At 39.6% G+C, this 27,411-nt stretch overlaps 1 protein-coding gene across 3 annotated transcripts in view; it reads left to right on the top strand.

Annotated features, from left to right (window-relative positions):
- Positions 1-10,530: 10,530 nt before the first annotated feature.
- Positions 10,531-27,411, top strand: part of ZFAT (zinc finger and AT-hook domain containing) — a 76,970-nt gene continuing 60,089 nt past the window's right edge. For all 3 annotated transcript variants that reach the window (XM_039715469.1, XM_039715470.1, XM_039715471.1), the window contains exons 1-3: positions 10,531-10,724; positions 20,567-20,737; positions 26,255-26,515. In XM_039715469.1, the coding sequence (XP_039571403.1) occupies positions 10,706-10,724; positions 20,567-20,737; positions 26,255-26,515 (451 nt within the window). In that variant the 5' untranslated portion in view covers positions 10,531-10,705. The remainder of the gene's footprint in view (positions 10,725-20,566; positions 20,738-26,254; positions 26,516-27,411) is intronic.

Raw genomic sequence — 27,411 nt, 5'->3', positions numbered from 1 at the left:
TAAGGAGCAGCAGATCCCTCACTTTTGCAGCCAAGGAAAGCCTGATCCATGGAACTGTACATGGGCCCTGGAAGCAGAACGAAGGAAATGCAGTTTATGTCAGTCAGAATTGTTTGTTGTCTGATAACATCACTGTCTCAGCAGGGAAATCATTTCCTGTAAACAATATGGCTTTATCTGAAAAATCTGCTATTTTAATAAAGTGAAAAATTATTTTTCCAAGCTTCACAGAAGCCTTATCTTTGTCTGACAGGAAAAAGGGAAGCGGCAGGGATGAAAGATGCTTTGTGAACTGAGCTATGTTTACTTAAGGCTATGGAAAACATGCTGAAAGCATATACATTAAGTGCATAGCTTAATGCATTTTTTTAATAAACACATTTCCCCACATATTATTAAATTAGTTGAATTGACTAACTACCATCTAGTGGAAAATGAGATCTATTAACCATCTCTTCTCCCGGATATGTTTCACACTTATTCTAAGGAATTTATAAGATAGCAAATCTCTAACCTGGATCACAGTCCAGTGTTGGCAGTCCACAGAAGCTTTTTAACTGTGTGGGATGTCGCACTAGACACGAAGTCTTGTTCATCCCAGCCTGCCATAGCTGCTGTGGGCTGCTTCCTGCCTGTCATGGAGACATGACACACCCAGGTTTTCCACTGTCACAGCTACTCTGGTTCTCCAGGCAGAGGCACTTCTTGGATGCAACCAAGGGGTTGACATTGGTCTGTCTCTGTCAGCTGCAGACACAAACTTTGTACCTTCAGAGAAGTGTTAATAAAATCTGGCTTCTGCTATGAAACAAAGAAATGGCCCCGACCCCTTCCTGTTTAAATTGGTCTTATTAAAAAGCTGGTGTTATAGGATAGAGGCAAGAAAGCAAGAAGCAAACTCTTGTCTTATCAAAAGATGAAATCTTTGAGGGGCAAAGGAGAGGGAAGATAATTCTGTAGAGTTATCAGATGAGAAACAGTAATGTTGTTTCTTTCTGTTCTGCAGGAATTTCAACAGTGATGTTACATCTCCCACTAGTAAATGTATTTATATCTGTGTTTAGCTCAGGCATCCACACATCCGAAAACTTAGGGAAAACTAAGTTAAGAAGTTGTGAGGAATCTCTTCTGTCTATGTTCTTTATGCTGTGATGCTTCTTGGTCAACTAAATTGATAGGTGTTTTGTAGGATTTTGAAGCACAAATTTCCCAGATTTCTCCTTTCTGGACTTGTTGCTGTATAAAGTTTTTTTTCCTATTTGTAATCAGTGAATTCAGGAAATAGAAAATTTAGCCACTTCACATGCTTAGTAGAGAAAATAAATATTTAAATAATCTTGGATGGTCTTTCATGTTAAGAATAAAGGTTTTGATACAGTTTTTTCTTTTTTTTTAATAGTAGAAAAAACAATTGCATGTTGAACAATCAGAAATAGTTTCCGTATAGATGCTCATCTTTAAACTATTTTTTTCTATTTATTTAAACTGCTTAAAGTGCAGATTTACCATAAAAACTGTGTATAAACACACACACACACACACATATATATTATTGTAAGAACAATCAAGATCTAGTGAAGTTTTTCCCAGGGCAATGCTAATAAGAATGTTTGCTTATTAATGCTTCAACTGGTAAGGCAATAGTTAATATTGTGAGATGCAGAAAGAAGGCTGCAATTCCTTCCATCCAAAACACCCTTTTTGATGTAGATGCCATTTTCATTAACATCCATGTGTGCTGCTGTGTGACAGTGACCATGTGGAGGATTGCACTGTGCCAGGCTCTGCCCATTCACTGGCAGCTCTGGTTCTGGAGCTCTTGCAGACATGGCCTGCATGCATGGGAACCACAAGGGATGTCAAGGTTCTGCTGGTCCTTGGCTGGATGTCCTCCAGATGGGATATTAAGAAATCCTGGAATACCAAACTTCCCTGAATTTTTGTTTGAGCTGCAGCATTTCTGCTAGAAAAATAGGTAAGTAAGGTCACACTAAAGTAGCAACTTCCAAAGGCTTGATCTCAATGACAGCTCACATCTGTTAATTACATTTGATGGTTGTTTTTATGGCAGAATAGTGCTGCTAATGTGGGACCGTGTAATCTATCTAAAATTGTTGTGACTGAAAGCCAGATTCTGACTCCATAAAATTCCATAACATCTGAGTGACTTCACTGATTTCTAAGGTTGTTTTTTTTCTGGCTCTCATTAATATGAATGAGATTGTAATCAGGCTTCAGTTATGGTTCAGAATATATCAGAAGATAATAGATATGACCAAATGTAAACTGTCATAAAGCACGTGAAGTGTCCACAACACATGCATGGGTTTAATCATAAATGAGTTTTGCAAAATTGATGGCTGAGCTATAACAGGGATGAGTAATTTCTCAGCAGAGTTTCCTTGTACGAACATAAAACCAGAACTCTTACAGTTTTATTGGATGTTTAAGTAGTGGTGTCTGTGTTACAAAAATAACCAAACCCAAACCCTTGCCATGGTGTGCTAATGAAAGGAGACTGAGCAGATGGTTCACGTGTTATGCAACTGTGCTGTTCTTCCAGAGAAAGAGAAGTGAAGCAGAAAGAAGTCTAGCTAAACCTTTAATGCTTAAACTTCCACTCACTGTTAACACAGAAAATGACTGAAGAATGCTCCAAAATTGAGAGAGTATTCAGGTATGCAAGCTACAAAATTTATTAGCTTTTACCCTCCAGTTTGAACAATTATCTCATTAGAGCAGTGGAGTTACAAATTAAGCACCCTCAACATGTTTTTATCAAGGAGGAAGGGAAAAGGAATAATAAATTATTCTTGAATGAGGAAAAAACCTTGCAGCATGGCCAAGAGAACAAAGCCAGAATACAGAATTGCTTGGGTTTGAGATACTGCCCAATGAATCCTGAAGATGAGAGCTTATACTGGGGGAGTAATAAAAAAAGAAATTCAAACAGCTTATTCCAATTAAGGAGTACAACTGGAGTCTCTGTCAGCCTTAGTAAATGGTATTTAGAGAAGTGAAGTCACCTTCTCTTACAGAGACTGCCTGTAGACTACACAATTCAGTGGTGTTATCACATTTCAGTAGCTACAATATTCAAAAGATAAGCAGTATTAGTGATTTTTAGGAAAACTGTAAAACTGAAAATGTTCCTTAAAACATTTTGTGGTGTATTCTCTATACTACTTTCAAAATTCCTCTGTAAGAGAGAGGGGAAGGAGGAGTTAAAATGTGCAGTACATGTGTTTTCCTCCTTGTAAGGAGCAAAGATTTAATAGGTGGTGACTGGACGTTTTGTCAGTCAAGCAATATTACTCTGAAAAAGGATGTATTTACAGCTTTCCCCTGTTAATGGATTTTCATTCTATCAGCACTATTAATTATGTCAAAGAGGGCTGTGATAATGTGGAAGATGTGAAGATTAATGAGCAAATCAATGGCATTGATATGACAGAGATCCCTTAGCTTTTCTTTCATAAGGAGGAATGTGCTCCTTTAGAGTCTTGTTTATATAGTCACAGTGGTCCCATCAACCTCCTTCTGTAGTCACTGGGGAATTCTGGATGCTTCTGACCCTCCAGAATCTTTAGGCAGACAGACCTAGATCATGGCATCACAGAAGGGTTTGGGTCAGAAGGGACCTTAAAGGTTATCTGGTTCCAAACCTCCTGCTTTTATCCAGTCCATCCATCCATCCATCCATCCATCCATCCATCCATCCAATCCATGTGTCCAGTTTGGAGACAAGGATGTTGTGTGGGACAGTCTCCAATGCTTTTCCATCTCCTTAAGTCCAGGTCCATGATGTCAGTAGGTAGTGGTGGTGGTTCTCATTTTTCTGGGAGGGAACTTAAGGTATGAAGTATTTAATGACATGATAATCTTGCATAAAATTGATGAAGATTGAGAATTGAGATACAGCAATCTGCTGAAGTCAAACATACGATGCAATGTCTAATCAAATTACCATCATACAAATCATGGAGGAGCTGTCATATCATGCCTGTCAAATTCCTCCTGTAGAGCTAATAAATCAAACCCAGCATGACTGGTGCTGTTTTTCCTCTCTGTTCCACTATCCTATAAATAGCTCCCTGTTCCATGAGAGCAGTGGCAACTTTCCCAGCAGAAATATGATAACAAAGATGTCTATCCTCTACACCTCTCTTTGTGCCTTTTTCAGTACCACGCAGTGGTGTAGAGAATATTCTATTTGTACTATGAATTTACCTTTTTATTTGGTGCGTATATATATTTCCTTTTGCCCTGAATTACAGCAAATGTGAAAAGAATGAAATCAAGGTGCTGTTTGGATATTGTGCTGCACTTTTTATATATGATCATAAATATAAATAATCTTCTGTTTTGACAGTCCTACATTTTGAAAAGCTTAAGGCAAAGTTTGCTTTCTCACATGCATTTCTATCTCAGTCCAGCTACACCGTGTTCATTTTGTACTAGACTGAAGAAGCAGCACATAATAGCATTTCTTAACTTTCATTTTTCTAATATAATTTCTTGTCTTAGAGGTCCCTGTGTAAGAAAACAACCCCCAATCCAAAAGTACTTAAAAGAGCAAGGAAAACTGCCATTTAAACCTGCACAGTGTTTCATCCTGTGCTGCTGTCTCCCGCTAGTCTGACACCACCTACCAAAGGAAAAACATGCTGTACAGTTGTAATAGGATTAAACAGTATAAACCTGCAAGCAGAAATGTGATTAATACAGGGTATTTCTGAGTCCTGCAGTGACTATATTTCTACACTGAGAAAAACAGAATGTTTATTAGAAGCATTTTCAGTATGTATATATTTTTCTGAAGTTATTTATAATTGTTGCTTTTCTCTCAGACCTGCAGGAGATAATTTTTAAATTAACTGTGCAGTGTAATCAGTATCAGTAGACTATACAATCCTGAGATGTCAAGAATTATGATAAGCCTCATACTAAGCTCTGGAGAGATTTGTAACTGCGTAGTTTGCACTGCCCCATTTTTATTAGCATTTTCATTATAAAGTTGTTACTGGAAGCATAAAGTTAATGTTCTGTAACAAGAAAACAGCAATTATGCAGTCCTAAACAAGAACTCAACATTAAACATGGCAGATAAAAATAACAAGCAGATACAGTTACTGCAGACAGATAATGTGGAAAAAAATAATGTAACATTTACAGGAAGGCAATTGTAACTTTTCTTCCTTAAGCATAAAGCTGGTTGCCGAATAACCCCCTATAATTTCTGAGCATTCATCTTTGCATTTTCAAGTTGAACTTCCAAAAGTGCAGAGCATAAGCTCAAATTATTTTCCCTTTGAAATCAATGAGAAAATAAAAATCTGATAAAAAATATGTGCTAATTAACTTTTAAAAAATTCTTAAACCTGTGTAGCTTTTGAGAATGCTCTCTTCTGTGTCCTCCCCCAGAATCTATATTAAATGGATACTGTTGATTACCTCCACAGCTGTAAATACAGCTCAAGTTTTCCCTTAGTGGAAAAACAGTTTACAAAACCCAGGAAGAACTGCTTAATTACTTTACAAAGTTTAGTCTTTGGTCCCACTAAACAATGGTCCCTTTTCTTTTAAAAATAATGCAACACGTCCATGGGGCCGGATGGGATCCACCCCAGGGCAGTGACGGAACGGAGGAAGAGCTGCCCTGGCACTCTCCATCATTTTGCAGCAGTCCTGGCTAAGTGGGGAGGTCTCAGACGACTTGAGGCTGGCAAATGCAGCACCCACCTACGTGAAGGGCTGGCAGGAGAACGTGGGCAGTTACAGCCTGAGCGTGGTGCCAGGAGAAGTCATGGTGCAAATCCTTGTGTGTGTCACCACATAAAGAGCAATCCGGGGAGCAGTCCCAGCCAGCACGGGGTCATGCAAGGCAGGTGCTGCTTGACCAACCTGACCTTCTATGACCAGGTGATGAAGTAGTGGGTGAGGGAAAGGCTGTGTCTGTTGTCTACCCAGACTTCAGCAAAGCCTTTGACACCTTTTCCCACAGCATTCTCCTGGAGAATCTGGCATCCCACAGCTTGGGCAGGTGCACTGTTTGCTGGCTAAAAACCTGGCTGAATGCCTGAGCCCAGAGTGCTGGTGAGTGGTGACACGTCCAGTTGGTGGCCGGTCACTAGTGCTGTTTCCCAAGGCTCAGTACTCGGTCCAGCCCTGATTAAGATCTTTATTGATGACCTGGATGAGGGGATTAAATGTACTTTCATTAAGGTACACCAAAGGACATTAAGGACACCAAACTGAGAGGGAATACTGGTCTGCTGGAGGGTAGGAAGGTTCTGCAGAGTGATCTAGACAGGCAGGATTGACAGACCCAGACCAGTTGTATGAGATTCAACAAGGACAAGTGCTGAGTCCTGCCCTCGTGTCCCAACAAAGCCCTGCAGTGCTCCAGGCTGGGGACAGAGTGGCTGGAAAACTGCCCAGCAGGAAAGGCCCTGGGGGTGCTGGCCAACAGCAGCTGTACATGAGCTGCTGTGTGCCCAGGTGGGCAAGAAGGCCAGTGACATCCTGGCCATCTCTGTCAGGAATGGGGTGGCCAGCAGGACCAGGCACTGGCTGTCCCTTGTCACTTGGCACAGGTGAGGACACACCTCAAGTGCTGTATCCAGTTCCAGGTCCCCCACTACAAGAAAGAGATTGAGGTGCAGGAGCGTGCCCAGATAAGAGCAGTGGAGCTGGGGAAGGGTCTGGAGCACAAATCTGATGAGGAGCAGCAGAGGGAGCTGGGGGTGCTCAGCCTGGAGAAAAGGAGGCTTGGGGACACTTAATTGCTCTTTTCAGCCACCTGAAAGGAAGGTGTATCCAGATGGGAGTTGGCTTCTTCTCCCAAGTAACAAGACGTAAAGGCCTCAAGTTGCACCAGGGAAAGTTTAGGTCTGATATTATTTTATATTCACAGAAAGGGTTGTCACGCATTGGAACTGCCCAGGGAATTGTTTGCAAGCAAGCACAGGAAACTCAAATGCAGTAGAGTGTATGTGTATTGTGTAATTATTAAAAAAGCCCAGACACATATTTTGGGCTTTTTCCATTCTATAGCAAGTGCACACAAAGTTGGAGATTTTTATTTTACACCGTTTCTTACAATACTTAGCTTGTTAGGTATACCTGAGTTCTGCTGTCTTGTTAGAATGCTTTATGCACTCTACTTCATAAAATGCTAAAGAATTTTTGTCTTAAAATATTGGTATTATAATAAAAATCAGTCAGGTTGGAAATTCAAGCATTGGAATGTTGTTAAGTGTCTAAATCAAAGATGTTGGCATGTCTCTTTTTATCCTCTGTTGGGATTTTTTGTTGCAGATCCTTAGGTCACAATCATATAATTTACTGCTTTCTCTCACTGGATAACTGCCTCATTTAGCCAGTTATTTTATCTTCCCTCTACAGAGCTGTGCCTCATTTTGTTTGGGTGCTTATGGGACATTTATTGATTTGCTATTTCAACAGAAATTACTTTATTTTCTGAAATGGTCATGGAAAAAGAAAAGTGACACACTGAAGTTTAGGTAAAGCTTCCCTAAGCGAATATCTTCAATATATGACATCTAGGATAAGGGGATTTAAAAGTAATTATCACATTTAAGCACAGATGCTATAATTTTAAACTACAGAAATACATAAAGCTTTTCACAGCACATTGCAAATGCCACAATGAGGAAGCAGAAAAGGAGGAAGATGCAATTAATGAATGCTATTTTTATATCATAAATGAACTCAGAGAAAAATCTGTTCCTAATCTCCCTTCATAAACCTCATGTTTACCTCTCAACATTTTGCAGCTTCTGTAACAAACCAAGCAGAGTCTTGTGTTACAGATGAGCCCCTGTGCTGTGTAGCCCTCATTCATATCTAGGTCAGGTACGTCAGCAACGCTGAATGAGTCAGAGATTCTGAACAAATGCAGTGTATGACTGTGGGATGTGAAAGATTCCCAGAAATAGCTTATGCAAATGGAAATGAAAACTGTACAAAGCAGTACTAATTCTAACTTTTGATTGATTTTATCACCTTAATTCTGTGGGGCTGCTCTAATGGAACAGCCAAACAAGCTGTACTCTCATTTCACACTTGGGAATACACATCTTCAGTGAAATGCTTTTCCCATTTGTGAATAAAACCATATAACTTGGAAAAGGAGAAGTCAGCATCTGCTGTGCCCTCAATAAGGGCATCCACACTCTCTTCATGGATTCCAGCTCCAGATGCAGGCTGAAGCCCTGTGCAATACTGAACTTGCTCTGTATTTGAACTGTGCATTCTCTAGCACTTGGTAGAGATTTTTGTTGTTTCTTTATTATTACTATACAAAAGTTGGTTCAGGAGAAGCCAGCTCATACCAGCCAGGCATGGAGGCTATGAGAGGGAGCTAATCAGTGGGCTGAAGAAAGGAACTGGGGGCTGTATTTGATAAACACTTGTGTGTGCAGGAGCTTATCTGCAAGTGCTAGAGAGATGTCAGGGGTGAGAGAGAAAGTGCAGAAAGTATCTGGAAAGAGCACTTGAGAAAAACAGGAAAGACATTCCTGTGAATGAAAACTGGCACTGGCACCTGAAAAACAACAAAAGAGGTCAGCCAAGGGGACGTGCAGGAGGGACAGGGAAATCACAGGCTGAGTTTTGTCAATAAGGAAACTGTGACAGAATGAGATGAACAGACTGGGATCAGTGTCCTGCTTTAGATTGGATCTGTTAATGGAATCACAGAATACCCTGAGCTGGAAGGGACCATGGAGGATCACTGAAGTCCAGGTCCTGCACAGGACAGCCCCAGGAATCACTGCTCTCTGTGTTGAGAGGGCCTCACAATCAATGATGTGAATCCAGTGCCTGGATCTGTGTTGTGTGAGGTGAAGCTGAACTCTGCTGGTGGCTTTTGACATGATGCCACTTCGAAGAACGTAAGGGTATTTTTATTTAAGCTGTGAAATTGTTGATTCAGAGCTGCAAAAACTTTGCTTCCTGTGGCCCTGTGACCTGTCCAGGCACCTCAACAGTGACAGCTTTTCTTTCTTTTCTGACATCCAACAGACTGACCCCTCCAAACATTTTGACTGGGCCAGGCAGCAAAGCTCAGCGATTCCAACTCTGATTTGTTGTCTTAGGTAAAGAACAAGGCTTCATTAATGTAGCTTTTTAAAGAGGCTCGTGATTGTGCAAAGCAGAGCTGTATGTAAAAAGTAAACCACGTGGCACGTGGATGCTCAGGCAATGGTTCTATGTGAAGACAAGTGCTTTTCTTGGCAGGACAATCCACCCCACTTGCTGTAGTGAGGCTCAGTGACTCAAAGACCAGAGAATGTTCTTTCAATGCCAAGGTAAGGATGAATATTCTTCATGTCCAAAAAAGAGCACAGTCCTTTCCTTTCATGGGCAGTATTTGCCTGAGCACAACTGTGCTTTCATCTTTATTGCTCCTAGAAGTATGAAATGTTCTCCAGAAGATATGTGCAGGGGGTGGGAAGAGGGGCAGAAATGGGCACAAGGAGTCCAGAAGGGAAAGAGGACAGGTCAAGGCAGCAGGCTAAGATGGGTTCCCAGTATTGCTTCCCATGAGTTCAGAACACCCAGTGATGACTCTGCTATAATGATGCTCTGTTATTTGCATTTGGTCAGAGGAGACAAAAAATTTTTGCACAGGAGCAACCACAGCCTCTGGAAAGGTCTGGTCTTTCCCTTCTGCCTTCTACTTGGGTCTCTCTAAACTCCAAGGAACATGTTTTCGTAAGAGTTGTCTCATCTAAGTCATTCTCAGTAAGGGAAGCATTGATGGGTAAAGTGATCAAGCAAAGCTCCATGTAAAGCTGGTAGAAGTTGTGACACCAGCGAGGAGAGGTGACCTTTACACACAAATGAGTCTTCCTCTTCACACTTGCCCTTTCATGCCCATAAGCACCAAGGGTGTTTGTTCAGATAGTCCTGCCAGAGTGACCTGTGGTGACACAGAGTACCAGGAACGCACACCCTGGTTCCCCATGATCTCAGCTCTCACCTCAGAGGGTAGGTTTAATTAGGAAGAAATCCTTTGCTGTGAGGGTGGCAAGACTGCAGACTCTTGAGTCAATTAGACTCAAGATTCACAGGAAAGCTGTGGATGTCCCATTACTGGAAGTGTTCAAGTGGGATGGGGCTCGGAACAACCTGGTTTGGAGAAAGGGGTTTGAACAAGACGGTCTTTAGAGACCCTTCCACCCAGTCCATTCTAGGACCACCTCGTATGTGCTAAGGTACCAGGCTCATTAAAACACATTTTACCCACAGGTGGTGAATTAAAACGCCTTCGGCATCCCGAGGCTGTGCCCGCCTGAGTTGTGCAGCCCCGGCCTCTGGGAGTCCAGGGGCGGGCGGCGGGTTCTCAGAGGGGCACGGGGAGAGGCAGTCCTGGGTGTCTCCTGTCCCGGTGTCCCCCTGTCCCCGATCCTCCTCCCGCCGCTCCCTCAGCCCGCGGGCGGCGCCTCAGGGGACGCGGCCCCGCGCGGCCGCCACTGCGCAGGCGCCACCCCGCCCCGCGGAGCCGGGCCGAGCCACCACTGCCGTGTCGGCCGCGGCAGATTCGCCATAAAGCGCCTCACGGGAACCTGATTTTCGGTGTTGGTTTTTTTTTTTTTTCTTCCCTTTTCCCTCGCTCTGTTTACCAAGCGGGCCGTGCTCGGGCCCCGGCGCGCTGTCCCGCTGAGCCCCCGCGGCCATGGATGTGGCGGCTGCAGGTGAGCGGAGCGGGGCCGGGCGGGCGGGGGAGCGCGCACGGATCCCCGCGCGGCGGGCGGGGTGAAGTAGTTCCGGCGGTATTGCGAAAACGCTCCTTCCGCACGAGGAGTAGTTCCCGCGGTGGCGGCCGTCCCAGCGCCCATCGCCCCGCGCTGCCCGGCGGGCTGGGGGCTGTGGGGGGCTCCAAAAGCCGCCGGAGGGCTCGGGCAGCCCGAGCCTGAGAGTCCTGCTGTGCCCCGGCTGCCGCCGTTTAGCCCCGAGTCGGGAGCAGCTGCTGGTGCCGAATGGAAGCGTGGAGACCCCACAGCAACCTCAGAGCGTGTGAAGGGCCCTGCAGGGAAGGCGGAGAGGGATCTTCCTCAGGAAGTGTAGCGATAGGACAGGGAGTAATGGGTACGGAGTGAAGGAGGGGAATTTTAGTCTGGATATTAGGAAGAAATTCTTTACTGTGACGGTAGTGAGACACCGGAACAGGGTAACGAGGAAAGTTGTGGCTGCCCCAAGCCTGGCGGTGTTCAGAGCCAGGCTGGGTAAAGCCTTGAGCAATCCTTGAGGGGACGTGTCCTTGGCCATGGCAGGGAGGAGGGGACGGGATGATCTTTCAGGTGTGTTCCAACCCCTTTCCCTGCTCTGATCCCATGGTTCTGTGCTCACCTGGGTTTGAAACACTCGTGAGCTCCTCTGGCAGCCGCTGTAAATAGTGTTAACAGCGCAAGGTCCCCACAGTCAGCTGCAGAAGGCAGATGTTTGAGATGTGTTAAAGGTGTTTCCACTGCGCTGTAATCTCAGGTCTTTGTGTGCCTTGTACTGGCCCGGCTTTCATTGGGGCAGTGAACAAAGTCACTCAGAGGTGGCAGCCCTGGGAGTGCTGTGTGTGTGCTTTCTGCCTTTCACAATCCCTCTGGGCTGTTGCAGTACAAGTTTGTGATGTCACAATAATTTGATGCCTGTTAATTACCCTGTATACTCAAATTTGGCTTCTGGTTGTCGTTCCACAAGTTGAGTTCTTAATTTTTAGAATCCTGAGTTATTTTCTACCTGTTCTGTGAAGTATTGTTGGATAGATAGTTTACAGCTCAAACCACCACTAAGGGGTAACGGCCATACTCCAAAATTCAGAAAGTTCAACTGCAACATGAAGAACCTCTTTATGCTGAGGATGATGCTGGAACAGGTTGCCCAGGGTGGTTGTGGAGTCTCCTTTTCCGGAGACATTCAAAACCCACCTGGATACATTCCTGTGTCACCTGCTCCAGGTGATCCAGCTTTGGTGGGAGGGTGGATCTAGATGATCTGCAGAGGTCCCTTCCAACCCCGTCCATTCTGTGATTCTGTGAAACAGGATTTCATGCCAAGGAGAATTGCACTATCAGGAGGATAACTCAGTTGCAGAATAGCTAACAGGTGCTGTGGTAATTATATTGTTAAAACATTTCAGGACTGCTTGCTATCCTGGGATCCAACTTTCAGTGAGAAATAATTATCTTACTACTAGTGCTACTAATAAATTCATTCAAGCACATTTGTCTTAATAAAAAGTGTTCTGAGTGTGATTGAGCTAGTGCTACTAATAAATTCATATTCATTCAAGCACATTTGTCTTAATAAAAAGTGTTCTGAGTGTGATTGAACCCAGAACTATTGTGAGTGCTCAGTATTTTTTGATTTTGCTGCTGCTGAGGTGTATCTGATCTCAGATGCTTTTCCATTATGGCTGCTTCCAAAAATTTGGTTCAGAGTGTTTCATATGGTGCATCCTGAAGTTGCTGACTGATCATGTAGTTTGTGCTTCTACTTTGAGGGGTTCTGAGTGGCTTTGGTGTCTGGTAGTGCACCTTACACATTTTTATATTGTGCTTTAGTGTGGAACCTTAAGCAGTGTTGTGTTTAGCCACATGAGGGAGATCTTAGAACATGAAAATAAAAATGTCTTGCTATAAACGTATCTGCTATGGCTTTTTTTTTCCTTAATGATAGAAAAGCTATCCTGTTTCTGTGTTTGATGAAGTCATTATTCTAAACAGAAAATAATTTCCTAGTTATTTGCATATCCTATTAAATCCATGTTATATCCAAGTTATGAATTTTATATATTTTAGCCAACAGAAATATGTGGAGACAGTTGTCTTCTTTTAAATAACTTTATTTACCTTTTTTCTAGGAGCATTTGTGAAGATGGTGTGTGTAAAACAGAAAAAAATACACGTGCTTTTATTTGCCATCATCAGCTAAACTCCAGTAGTTTCAAATGCAAGTTTCATTTCACAAATACAGTATCAGAGTGGGTAAATACAATGTGTCTGGGTTAGGTGAGAGTGCCTGAGGTGGCCTGGGTGAAACCTGAGGAGCTCAGCAAGGCTCCATGTCCGGGGCTGGGGCAATCCCAAGCACAAACCCAGACTGGGCAGGGAAAGGATGGGAGGACTTGGGGTGCTGGTGGGTGGGAGGCTGGACATGACCCAGCAATGTGCTCAGGCAGCCCAGAAACCAAACGTGGCCTGGGCTGCACCCAGAGCAGGTGAGGGAGGGGATTCTGCCCTGCTGAGACCCCACCTGCAGGGCTGTGCCCACCTCTGGGACCCCAGGCAGGGCAAGGAAGCTCTGAATGCTGGAACAACTCAGCTACATTAAAGTCTACATTATGCAGTGTTCTTACTGCAATGCACAAAATGAAATGTCAGACAGTACTGAATGATTTGGATCTTAATTTTGTTTCACTCCTGACATTTCATGTGCCTGACAGCACACAATGGATGTTTAAACAGAGAAGAGTAAGAACAGGGCAGGCACATGGTGATACTTGTCCAGAATATGGACTTAGACTTTCTTACAGGCTTTGCTGAGCCAGCCAGTCTCTATCAACCTGGTGCTTCCTGGTCAACTTCTAAGGATTCTGGACACCAAGTGGATGTGTGCCCACCTTGGAGCTGCAGCAGCAGGGAGAGATGAGCTGCAAGGCAGGCAGTAGTTTCAGAGGGGTCATGTCCTTCATGACACCTGTTTTTTTCTTCATTTTACACTTTGCCTTTTCTCCAGTCTTCAGTTTCATCCTTCCAGGCCAATAAAATAAAATAAAAATCTGATTTATTTAACTACTCATGTATGGAACCATGCTGTGTTATTGTTCTTCCTTATTTCTGTACCTTTTAAGGATAATGATAATGATTATTATTATTTCAGCAGAGGAACAATATCCAAAGATGTAAGCCCAATATGAACCTTTTCTATTTTTTAATAGGCCTTTGTATTATAGGACCATCTCTTTTATAGGTCTGTCTGTTTTAGCTCTAAGGTTTTGTTTCTGAGGAGTGCAGTTACTGGCCTTGTTTTGAGGCTGTCGTTGAAGTGTTTACTATAATTGAGAGATCTTTCATAGGAAACCTCTCCAAACCATTAGAAAATGACAGCAAATTGAAAAAATTATTTTGCTATGGGCTCAACTTCTTTGAAGGGTCTTGTCCCTATACAGATTGCTTTTTATTGCACAGGCTCTTGAGCAGGCCTGTTACTGTTGAGATGTTTTTAAAATGTTGCTGCATTCTGCTTTTTATTTTTAAGTTGCTAAAATTACCCTTAATGACCTGCCTCACTGTTTTTTTTACCTTAAATTGGACACAATTTAAATTTTCTTTTGCTTTCCTCATTTTATGAAACTTCCATGAAGATGTTTTCTTCTACTGAAATTTCATTTCACTGCTATTTAGCTGTGCTAGATTTTTCCTTCCTGTTTCTAAACCCTTCTTTGATGATTAGCATCAAATATGATGCTTTTAAATAGCCTTCACGCTGCTTTCAAGGATTTAACTTGTCTTGGAACTTTTTAGTCCTTTTTGTGGTTTGTTTTGTTAAAGATGCTTTTTATCTTTGTATAGTTTGCATTGTTGAAGTGAAGCATAAACATTTGGCTCTTTATCACACTTTTAAGAGGGCTTTTGAGTAGTGCTTTAATCATAGTCATAGAGTAACTCTCAAGTAATGTCACTTTGAAAAGGGTCCTGTGTTTTACTTCTGATAAAGTCAAGAACTGTTTCTTCTCATGTGGTTTCTCTGTCTGCTTGCTGGGTGAAACAGTCATTAATGGTGTCCAAATGTGTAATCTTGGCGTCCTGTCCATACCTGACATTTAACCACTCTGCATAAGGCTAATTAAAGCCTCCAATATATTGTTTCTGGCTTTGTAACCTCTTTTATCCCCTCCAGTGTGCCACAGTCATTGGTACCCCTATGGTCAAGGTTGTTGTTTCTGTGTAGTCGTTACACTGTACTTTTCTGTGCACTGTATTTAAATTCCTCAGGAATTTTGCTACTTGTAAAATAGTCTTTTAATCAGATTTGACCCTAAGCTGCTTCTAAAATACCTTATTTTTAAAAATAATGCATCCTACTTTGTCCTCAATATTTTGGTAATGGTAGTAGCCCACTGGCATTACAGCAGCGGGTATCAGAAACTTGTTTGAGTGCATGAATGTCAGTAATCTGTGTTTAAGCCAGTTAGGTTTATTTTTTGCAAAGCAACTACAAAAACAAACCTAACACATTGTTTTATTTCCTGTAAAAAAAGTACTAATTTCTATGTTGCCTTTCATTTGCAAGTAGTCTCTGATTTTTCCTGCTGCAAAGTGAATCACCTTCATTTTTTGTAGTCTTTTGCACTTATTACCTATCCTTCAGTCTTAATTTAAAACCATTTTCATACTTCCTTAAATTTTTGCTTGGATACACCTGATGCTCCTCCATTTTTATTTTTCAACTTGTAATTTTCCCTTAGTTAGATACAGAGCTGCCAGCTTAGTTCTGCTCACAGTGGCACCATGTTGAATTCATACCCCAGGCACCTTGACTAGTGTGCTTTTGTTTTTCAGTCCTAGTATATTTGTACTATATAGATCATAGAATTACAGAATGGTTTGGGTGGGAAGGGACCTTAAACATCACTCAAGTCCACCACCCTGCCGTGGCCAGGGACACCTTCCACCAGACCAAATTGCTCAGGGCCCCATCCAGCCTGGCCTTGCACACTTCCAGGGATCAGGCATCCTCAGCTTCTCTGGGCAACCTGTGCCAGTGCCTCACCACCTTCGAGGGAATGGTAGAGATTTTAAAGTATATTATTTCTTAATCATAAACATTCACAAGCTTCAATGTAATTTAGTCTTGTTGCAGTATCTGAGAGCCTCTACAGTTGTAGGTTATTGAGTGAAATTAATTTACACCCTGACTCGGAAATATGGCGAATGTAAGTGACTGAGTTTTCCTAAAACCATATTAAATGAGATCGATTATAGCCATCATTTTTTAGTGTTTGCAGGAATGCATCCTGTACTGACATTGCTATAGCAGTCTTCCTTAATGTCAAAATCAAGTCTGTGGCACTTAACTAATGATAATTAAATTGCCCTGATTTTAGTTAGCAGCTGGGAGTGAGAACAGTCATGATCAGGGGCTTCTCTTTGATTGAATGCTTTCTGCATGGCTGGTTTTGTCTCACCAGTCATTTTGTGCTGGTGAAGTAAAAAACTGTTGCTTACTGTTTAGAATTGCCCAAATTCAGATTAAGGAAGCCCTAAAATAGCTTTTGATTCTCCAGCTGCCACTTCTAGTATGGTTGATTTGTTAGTTTTGAGCACAGGGTTTGTGTGGTGCTGCTCTTTTAATGGCAGAAAATAGTTTGTTTTATAGACTTTATATACTTCTTTTTTCTTTAACATTTACCAAGGACAATGCTTTTGATTCAGAGATGTGCTGTAATACTGGATATTAATTTCTTGATTAATCAAATTAGAGAAAATAGCCAGAAACCAGCATTGATTTATGTAGTTTTTTCTTTAAGAAATAAAATCAGTTCATATCAGCATCTTTGTGATAATAATGATTAAAATATTGTGTGGTCTATAGAAAGTATATTTTAAGTAAAACAACAACAGCAGCAAAAGAAACCCTACAAAAAAATCACAAAACCAACAAACAAGTAGCCTGGAGGTGAAGCAATAAAAATCAGAGATACTGTAACGTGTGTGAAAATTTTGGATGTTTGAAATGGCTTTGAAAATGGAAACCCTGTAACATGCTCAGAGGAGTAAGATCTGATAAGTAAAATATTTTTAAAGTATTTGACAGTAGTACAGGATATCATAATTTCTTCTCCTGTATTTACCTATTCTTTTTGTTCAGTTGAAACGTTTTATTACTAGGAAATAATGTTGCTTGTCTTAAACAAAAGTTATTGGCTTTTTACATGCTGCTTTATATTAACTGCTACCTCACATTTCATTGCTTCTACCTAAACAGAAAAAGTCTTGTTTATTGTTCTTAGGCACTTAATATCTTACATGCTCAACATTTATGTGCGAAAAGTTCTTTTACAAAACAAATAATTTTATTGGAATAGTTGTGCCCACTTTTTCCACTTTTTATTGTACTTTATATCTGTACAGAAACAGCAGAAAGGGGAAAAAACACCAACAAACAAAACAAAAAGCCCAACAAGGTCAAGCCCAGTCTGATGAATGTGATTTTTAATTGCAAAAAGTTCCTGTTAAGAATTTGATGGTGATGCGGCAACAAAGTTTGTTTCAGCTCTGTAGTAAGTTTAGAAAGAAAGAAGTAATTATTCATATTTAGAACTTAATTGCTGCATATTTTGGAAAGGTTGACCAGACGGATAATTATTGATCCTATCAACTTTTTACACAAGCCAACAAATATCCAGTGATGTTTTATTTTTTGTATTTAATTGTGGAGTTCTAATTCCTTTTAACAGCTCCCGAACTTTAAAGGCACTTCCAGAAGTTGTTAACTCTTGCCTGCTTTGAAAGGAAAGGGGAAAGTTTTGGATCCATTAGAATGATTTAGGGTACATAAATACAGATTTGTCCTTGCCCTGTGTGTCTTGTAAAAGTAGGTATTAAAAATAAAACAATACCCAAGGCTGAGACTTCCTTTTATGTAAAATTAAATTTTTTGGTTAGGTAAAATTGATTTTGTGCTAGATTTTGTCATACACTGGTTAAAAGTACATATGACAATAATACATTTCTTGATTCTCTTAGGTACTGTTAATTTCAATGATCTTTCCAACATAAGTGCTTCTTTCTTGCTCCTTTCCCCTTCCCCACTCCAGCTTTAAAGCAAAACAGGACCGATATTGTTTTATGCTTTGTGAAGGGGATTGGGAATCAGGGAATCTGCTCCCTAGTCTGCAACTTGCTCTTTGTTTTTAGTAATCCATTTTTTAAACTCCTTTTGCTGTAGATATGCTTAGTGTGAAGGAGAAAAACCCTACTAATTAAGCAATACGCTGAGGGTTTTGGAAGAATTAGAAAAAAAAAAGCTTTGCTTACATTATAGCTCAATTTTCCACATAGTCAATTAAGGAGAAAATTATTTGTATTATTTATTTCAGTGTATATTTAGCAAAGTTTATAGGGGGAAACTGAAGATAATGAATTACCACAAACATGTTTAGTGAACAGAATGTCCCAGATTGATTTTGGCTGAATTTCCTGATGTTTGTGTACCTGCATACTTGATTACTGTTCTTTTCTTTCCCTGCATATTTAATTGCTGCCTAATTAATTGCTCAGTTGATTTCCTACATAATTAATTATTCACTAATTAGTCATTGATTCCATGCATAGTTAATTAACTCCTTATTTGATTTTTATACTTAATTGACTATAATTCATTGCTTTATCGCTACACTGCCTAATTAGCAACTGCATAATCAATTATTGTTTGCTTATTCCATACTTGCTTAGTCTGGTGATCAGCAGAGTTTATTCTCTGCTCTCTGACCTCCTTTTCCAGGCATTCTTCCTAAAAGAATTATTTCTTTACTCTGGTTTCCATCTCACCTCTGAGTAAAGCTTGTGCATCTTCTGTGTGTCCTCCTGGTGCTTCCTGCACCTTCAGTGACACTCAGTGTGCTCTGCCCGCTGGGCTGTGCCCTCCTGGCTTTGGGTGGCCGTGCTCATCAAACACCTTAAACACCCACAGAGGCTTCTGGGCACTCTCCTTGCTCTTCTGCCCCTCCCCAAGTCCTCCCTGGGAGGAGTGAGAGATAAAGTGGTGTGTGAGTGCTGATTGCAGCTGTTGAATGAAGAGACAAGAGAGAAAACACTGAGCCTAAACTTCTAGGGAAAACAGCCAGCAGGTCAGGAAGCAGAAACAGTGACAGATAAAACCTCAAAACAGAAATGTCAGCTAAATCGTGGAATTTGGATTGGTTAAATGTTTAGATAAATGTTCATAGGTTTTATTTTGTATTTGCATTTAAAGAGAAAAGTTGTTATCTGCTGGGTCAGTAACAGGCTCCATGCCCTTTAAAAAAAAAACAAACCAACAACAAAACAATAATGCTAATTAGGGCAGAACTAGTTCAAAGGAACATTTCAACATACTGCAATCAAAACAGAAATATCTGTGTGCTCAAGACAGCAGAATGCCTGAGAAGGAGCCCAGCTGAGCTCCCAAGAACACGTTGATTGTACCGTACACTTGTGTGTAATAAGAGGATATTTTGAGCAACAGGAGTAGTATTGGAGTTGTTTTTTCAGAGATGTTTTGGAAAGCACAGGTTGCCTGTTAGTTTTGAGCTGTGCTTTTGTTACATTTCTAGGGAAAATACCTGTAAAAGAGATATCTCTGCTGCTCTTAACTTTCAGGACACCTTAAATAAATTTTTTTTTTTAGGGGGGTGAACTATATAATTAGTGTGTCATGAAAGAGATAGAATAAGGTTCAATAGGGGAGTGCTTAGGTTTGTTTTAAAAATAAGTCCCAAAATACAGCTTCCCTGTTCTCTTACCCCATATTCATCCCAAAATTCACAAACTAGCGCTTTATTTCTGTACTTACCCAGTGATCTCTGGTTTGACTTGTACCTCAGAAGTGCTGCTTGTTCCAGTTTGGTTTCAGTGGGTTTATGTCCCTAATTTTCCATAGGGATGTGTAGGGAGAGTAGCAATAGAAACCAGTCTCTGGACCACAGCTTCATACATTAGCTGGAGAACAAATGTGCTGTTAAAGTTGGTTCTTGGTTGTTTTTTTGTTCCATTGGAACCTGAAGGGGATAGGGACCCTTCAAAAATCAACCATTAAACCAAAAGATTGCAGTGTTAGAAAAGAGAAGTCCTCTGAATTTCTCTGGCTAAAATCTCTGGCTTTTTTAAATCTGGGATTATATTAATCCTTCTTTAGTGTTATTTACTTTCTTGACACTTTGCTTTCACATCATACTTCAAGTACCTGTGAATTAAAAAAAAAACAAAAAACATGAAGCTTTGCCTAAAAAGTTTTGTCAAATTTCTGTTTAAAGCATTGACCAGGGGGCATTTTAATGACATTCTTCATTTGCTCCTGCTGCTGTGAAGGTTTTTAGTTTATTTTTGGTTTTGTTTGTTTGTTTTTCTTAAATCAACAGGAATTTTACATGGAACTTGAAGAGGATGTCATATCTTATGTATAATTTTACCATATGTTTGAAAATATATAAAATTATAATGATGCTTCAGGCTGAAAGAGGAAAAAGGTCTTAAATTGTTCTTGCTTTTGTGTCATGTTGAAACATTTCTAAGCTTTTAGCCAGAAGAAAATTTTTGGCCTGTGAGGATCTAGCTAGGGGTTTACCCGTTTTTTAAATTAATTCATTTGGGGATATATTATGGATATGTTTATTTAGTGGTAAAACATTTGTAATTTCACCTCATTGCTGCCTGTTATGTGTCTTAAGTAACTATTTTAGTTACTGTGTTGACTGAACTGAAATCCCAATAATTCCTGGTAACATAAATAATTTACATTTGAAAACACTAATTCCTTGTTTTTAAACTTGTTTTTTCAGGGATCAATTCCATCTTCATGTGTAAGCTTTGTAACTTGTTTTCACCAAATAAGTCCGAGCTGTTGTCTCACGTCTCAGAGAAACACACAGAAGAAGGCACCAGTGTGGATGACATCATTATTCCTCTGCAGCCTCTAACAGTACCCACAAACACAAGCAAAGATGGAGAAGGTATGTTCAGAAATTGAGGGGAATGTAATTTTCAGTGTTACATATTTTTTTAGGAAAACCTCAGGTGCAATGACTCTGCATTGTGTATAGAATGGTTTCCATAGTTGGTTTTTACAATAAGCACTGTGCAACTGTCACCCCAAATTTCATTCAGCACAGAATAGGTCTCATGGCAGATATGGATAAACTCAACGTGTCTTAGGCAATGATGGCATTGGTTCATTAATTTTCAGTGGCAACTATAGCAGAGTTTGCTTCCTATGGCTTTAATTTGAGCTCTGTAGTAGCAGTGGGAAGATTGTCTAGCAGCAGTGAACAGCAATCAGGACACATGGATGAAGATGTGTCTTGAGGCTTAGGTGTCCTTTTTGAGTAGTCTAACTTGTTTGTTGTGATTCAGGTAATGTTAATAGTTCTATTCCAAAAAGGAAGTAGCACAATTCATAATTTATAACTCTGTTTTGATAGAGATGCTGGTAAATAAAGCAATCAGAGGTTGAATTAGTTGCACATAAAAGTTTTATTGTGCAATGGAAGAAGTTACATTCATTCCATTCCATTTTTAACTGATCATAATTTCCATCCTTTGGAATAATAGCAATGGGTTCAAAATAATTCAGACTTTTTATCTTCTTTTATGTCCTTACTGAGTAATGGATGTATATTGCTGGCAAACCTCTTATTTAACACAAATACTAGGATTTTTCAGTCATTATGATTTCTGGATTTTAAAACCTATGTACTTGCAAATCAACCGCCCTCTAATATCATACATTCAAGAATTTTTTTGTTGTTGTTAACATATGTATATGATGTTTCTTTGCTTATTTACCAGCAGCAATTCAGTAGTAATATTAACTTCAATGTAAGAAGATATTTCTAATAATGGTCATTGAGTATTTCACTAGAGCTGCTGCCTCCTCAGGTGGCTGGTGAGGAAAGATATCACCAGAGTATTATTCCATATAATGCCCAAAATTACCAGTGTATCAGAAGATGATGAATAAATTTCAAATCAGTTTTCAAAATGTCATTCTGAGTTTATTTTTGTAGCACAGAATGAATTCCTTGGGCATGCAGCATTTTCCTTTCTCAAATCTTTGTTTCCTGTTATCCCTCCACTACATATGTTTCTGAGCACAGTGAGACTGGTACCTTGTAACATATTCTTATTAATTTTAGTAAAAATGATCTTCTGTAAACATCTGTTTGCATTTTTGTCAGGAGTATCTGCACTTTCTGTATTGCATGTGTTCAGCATGCATTGTACATTTATGAGGGTAGTCCATAATTACCATTATAATCTGAAGCAACAGAAATTAGACATAATTAGCTTTTAAGAAAACAACTTTGTAAATCTTATGTAAAATATAAAATTCTTAAGTTGTATATTCATAATTTACCTTTTTCATTATTCTTGGTGAATAGTTTTATTCATCTGATAAGCTTATATGGTGCCACCTTTTTCAGGTTATGTAGCCCAACTCTTTGACATCTGCTGTCAGTAAGAATGTCAAGATAAATTACTTCTCCACATTTTTCATGTTCTAGGCATTCTTTAGCATTTCTCCTTTCCCATCAGACACATTGATTGGAGAAGAGGGTTCTGAAGTCCCATTGAAATATTTTCTGTGTTTTGTTTTAAAAAAATACAGTATTCTACAATTGAACATAGGATTTAGAAAGAATTCTTCTTTCAAAGCATCAATTATTCCTTCCTACTATGGAATCTGCAGGAAATAAAACTTAGAAAGTTTGTAGTATGCAATTATTTCTTAGTGAAACAGTCTTGGTAGTAATTCAGTATTGTCACTGAAAGGAGAAGTAATTGGTGAATGACAGTCTTAGAAATTACAACTTTTAGTACTTGGTGACTAATAGATGAACATCTTTTTGTCCTTTGAAAGTGTAATTTCTCATCCAATTATTGATAAATACTGTAGCTACCCCACAACTGGTACAGAAGAGAAAATGCTGAGTTGCTAATGGAGCTCTTTGTTCTGCCTGAGTAATGAATTAATGATTTTATAAGTACTGGGGACAAGTAAAGTGCTGGGCATATGTGTTTATTACTCTGACGTTATTTTATGTACAGTGCTCTCTGCTGAATTTTGTTTTGTCATAGCACTTTCCCATCATTAAGCCATGATCTATTTAGAGTTGATTTGTTCTAAATATTTTGGCACAATGATGTTAAAATTTTTTTATCAAGTGGGACCAAGGATACCAGGGAGATGTTGCTGTTATAGATCTGTGCACAGGTCCCATTTTGTCCAGCACTGGAATGTGGCATCTTTGTTTTGGGAAATGACAGGTATTTACCTGGTAGCTGTAGTCACTCATAGTCCAGTTTAGCCTAGGGCTTTTTATAATTCTTCCCAGTGATCTCCATTTCCATCACAGTGCTTGTCAAAACTCAGCTTTCTTTTGCTTCTGCTTAGTCAGACTGCTGAGGATTTGTGGGACAGCATCTATTCATACTGTTATTACCTGATGGAATGTTGTTTGGCTTGGGCTGTATCTGGATTATGGGATGCATGTCTCTGTCTGTTATGAAACCTCAAAGAAAGTTACAGTCTGAGTATCATAATTTCCTCCAGGGAGTGCAGCCATTAAGGTCACTTAGAGCCACAGTGTGTGCATCAGCCTCATCCTTGCTGTTGCAGGTGCTGTGATACAAACACAGAACTCTAATAAAATAAGGCTGGGGGTGAGATTTATATGGGTGCATTTATGTGGCACTGTGTGCAGAAGAGTCTGAATATGTTGTTCTGTTGTAACTGATGAAATGCAAGCTTTTTATACTGACATTTGAGGAAGGATTCCTGTTGTATCAGCCTGTTAAAATATGGTCAGAAGGTTTAAGTGACGTTTGCACAAGCGTTTTGTGACCTCTGATAAACTTTTTGTATTAAATAGATTAATTTGGACAAGCTTATGTGAACAATTCCTATGAAGGAACAGTATAAAAATAGACACACAGTTTATTTCATTACTCTCTTTTTAAAGTGTCTTTTTTATGCCTTTGAGTACATAATTATACAGCATAGCACATAATGTCTTCCCTGGATATTGCCATTCCTCATCCAATAGCAGTCAGCATAAAGACTGGTTTCAGTCAGTCTATAATGAGTGCAAAATCCCCAGAAACAGCTGAGTTGTTCTTGAGGGAACAGGATCTTAATTCAAAATATTTTAATGACCAATTTAAAACTTCCGTTTATGACTAAGCATCCTTGAAATAAGTATTGGGGGGGGTTATTATTTATTTAATATACTACTTTATTTTTAGCAGTTAAATAGGTTCTTTTTTCTAACAAGCAATATTTGATTAACTTGGTTATGTAGTGGCAGATGAATGACAATGTTCTGCTATTAAATTAATGTATGCTGTTGATCCTATGTGGTTTGAGCTGGAATTTGTATACTGCAGCGTGAAGAGCTCACAGGGGGCAAGCTGGGTAGAGAGACAGCTGGAATTTATGGTTTTGTGCATCATTAAAAAATTAATTCTGACATTGTTAACTCAAAGTAACTTGAGATAAGTTCTGTCTTGGAAAAAGGAAACCAAGGAGCAAGGAAAGAAATTACTGTAATAAACCTCAGAAGTTCTGGTGATGTTTCAGTTGCCCACATGAGCCCTCCTGTTCCTGTGTCATTGCTGCCTGCCTCTTGCCACCAAACCTTTTACATGGTAGAGAACTGCTGTAATTCTTCTGCTGCTGAACACATTTACAAACATTCAAATATTTGCACATTCTTTATTTGCTACACCATTAGTAATCACAGTAATGAGAACTGCAATTTTGTAAGTCATAGCAGAGGGTCTCTCACCAGCCATCTAAAGCAGCACTTTCATATTTCTACTTGCATGCAAGATTTTATTTCAACGTCTGTCTTAATGGGAAAGTGCTATTCTGTTTTTCATTAAATTTTCACTAAAACAGTCAGGAAGCGGCATCTTTTTGACCTGGTTTTTCTTAATTTCTTTTTGTTGGGTAATCTGATGATTGCATTCTAAAGGAATGAAAATAATATAATACACAGAGAATATGGTGGTTGCATTCTTCCAAGCTTTGGATTTAACTATTTTATAGTAGTCTGACCAGCATCCATATGTGTATCCCTCACGTGGGCCAGTTAGCAAACTGTGGCCTTTTGATGGGTTAATGTAAAGATCATTGTTGTTTAGTTTCTTTTAATTGTTTGTTAATTTCTTCAATTTAAATACTGATTGCTGTGATGGATGGATATCAAAATAACATGAACGGTAACAAAGAGAAGTTTTGAGAGCACTGAAATCACCCCTTTCTTTTTGGCTGAAATTGACAAAACTACTTTTCTTAGAGTAGCATGAAAGTTCAGGACTGATGGAGAGTTGCAAAAAGTTATGGGAAACAGTTGTTTTTTTCCTATTCATAGTAAGTTTTTTTTGGAAGTTTTATTACATTTATTTAAGCAGACAGGTATTCAGTCACTCCTATAAGAAGACAGAATGCTTTCTTTTTTCATCTGATAGTAATTACATGGTTATCTCAAAGCTGTGGTCTCTGAGTGTGGGGTTTTGTTTGCCTGGTATGTTTTAGGGGAATGCTGTTTAGGTTATAAATAACATGGTTATAAATAACCTTCTTCTGTTCTCCTGCATCATCTTCCTTTAAGATTCCTTAAGTAATTTATTTTTCCATATCGTCTAAATCAACCAATTCAATAAGGTCTTTCAGCACCTGAACTTGTAAAATTTTTGTGGCTCGGCTTTTTTTTTAATATTCTCTCTTTTCGTGGTTTTTCAGACTTCTACATTGTCGATCTCAATTTATCAGTACAGCAGTGATGAGGGAAATCTTGAGCAGGCAATATAATTGACATGCATTTCTGTGTACTGCATGTCATAGGTTTCATCAATGTTTCTCCACAGAAATATGGAAATTTTAAATTGAATTGTATTTATTAGGAGCTGTGGATGACTTCCAATTTTAATTCAGGAAATATTTTTTGCATGAACTTCTGGAATTAATTTGTTACCAACAATTTTTTATGCCAGCTTTTGGCTAGAAAGTGCTGACAATCAAGAACCACAGAAAATATTAGGGAATAATTGTTCTCTCTATTAAAAGGACAATGAAATTTTGGTTATCTGATTACATCTCAATAACTGGATAATTTATTTGAAAATTATTGAAATTAAAAGGCTTTTGTAGTGTTGAAACACAGTAGAGCAATTTTGTAGAATACATGTGCTGATACAGTGCTTGGAGTGTAATTAAGTAAAACTGTGGCACTTTGACATCTGCTGATCTCAATAACACAAATGTTATTGCTTTGCAGCTACCAGAAATGCCAGCAAATACCACTGCTTGAAATAAGTTTTTGTGTTGCTAACCTTTTTTAAGCTTTTGGGATACCTCCCCTCAAACTTCATTTAAGGCACCTATTTTTCAAAGATCAGAGGCATATTAGCTAATTAGCCGTGGAGTTCAATTGTAGTTTACTTTAAACTTCAATTTTCTTTTCTAGAGTTTCTTGTAGCGAAGAGGAAAAGGGGCAGACCAAAAGGGTCCACTAAGAAGTTTTGTGTGGATGAAGATGTGGCAGAAAATAACCCTGTTCCAAGCAAGGAGACTCCAGCTGGGACAGAAGAAGGCCCAGAACCATCTGAAGTCTCACCAAGCAGCCTGGAGTGCAGGAAGTGCAATCGGAAATTCTCCAACACACGTCAGCTGACTAAACACATCTGCATTATTGTTCTAAATGAAGGAGAAGAAGAAGGAGATGGAGGTAAGAAAACATCCAGCAAAAATATCTGAAGCAGGTTGTGGGACAGTGTGTTCCCACCATGAGACCTGGCTTGGAATCCCCAGTGCTGGCTTTAAATGGAGGGGAGTTGTCTGTTCCTTGTAACACAAAAAAGCAAAATTGAACTTAGACGAGGTATTTAAACTTCTTTCAAAATGGTCAAAATGTTTATTACAGTAATGATTGTCTTACAACTACCTGAAATGCTTGTTCTTCATAGCAACTATTCTGTTTCTCACAAAGTGGACTGTAGTTTTTCAGTGAGAAGTGGTATAGGCCCTGCAGGTGAGTATCACACATTGGTGAGGAAGGATAATCCTGTACAGGTGTTTCTGTCCTGTGTAAACATGAGTTCTGCTCTCTTCTTTTGACAGAGTTTGCTTTGGGTGAGGAAGGATGATCCTGTACAGGTGTTTCTGTCCTGTGTCTTTAAAAACATGAGTTCTGCTCTCTTCTTTTGACAGAGTTTGCTTTTCTGGATGGCTTCTTTCACTGTATAAAAAATAATGTCAAACTCAAACAAAGCTTTATGTGAATGATTGTCTTTGGCATAGGAGAGTCCAGTGTTTAAATTTAGCTTTAAGATTGATTTGGATATATTTAACCTCTCAAATTTTTAGCATAGAACAGAGCAGAATGGAGTTATTTTCAGTTGTAAGGGACCTACAATGACCATCTCATCCAACTGCCTGACCAATTCAGGGCTGAGCAGCAGTTGAAGCTGCTGCTAAGGGCATTGTCCATATGGTTTCTTAAACACTCATTGGCCTGGGGCATTGAACCCTAATCTGCTTAAAAAGACAACAGTGAGTATTTGTTCAGAATAGAGCAGTTGTAGGGATGTACAGTAATATCTCCTCTACCTGCCTATTTAACTT

Source organism: Passer montanus, unplaced genomic scaffold (assembly GCF_014805655.1).
Source record: "Passer montanus isolate IOZ18808 unplaced genomic scaffold, ASM1480565v1 scaffold33, whole genome shotgun sequence".
Taxonomy (NCBI): Eukaryota; Metazoa; Chordata; class Aves; order Passeriformes; family Passeridae; genus Passer; species Passer montanus.
This window is presented reverse-complemented; position numbering and strand designations above follow the sequence as displayed.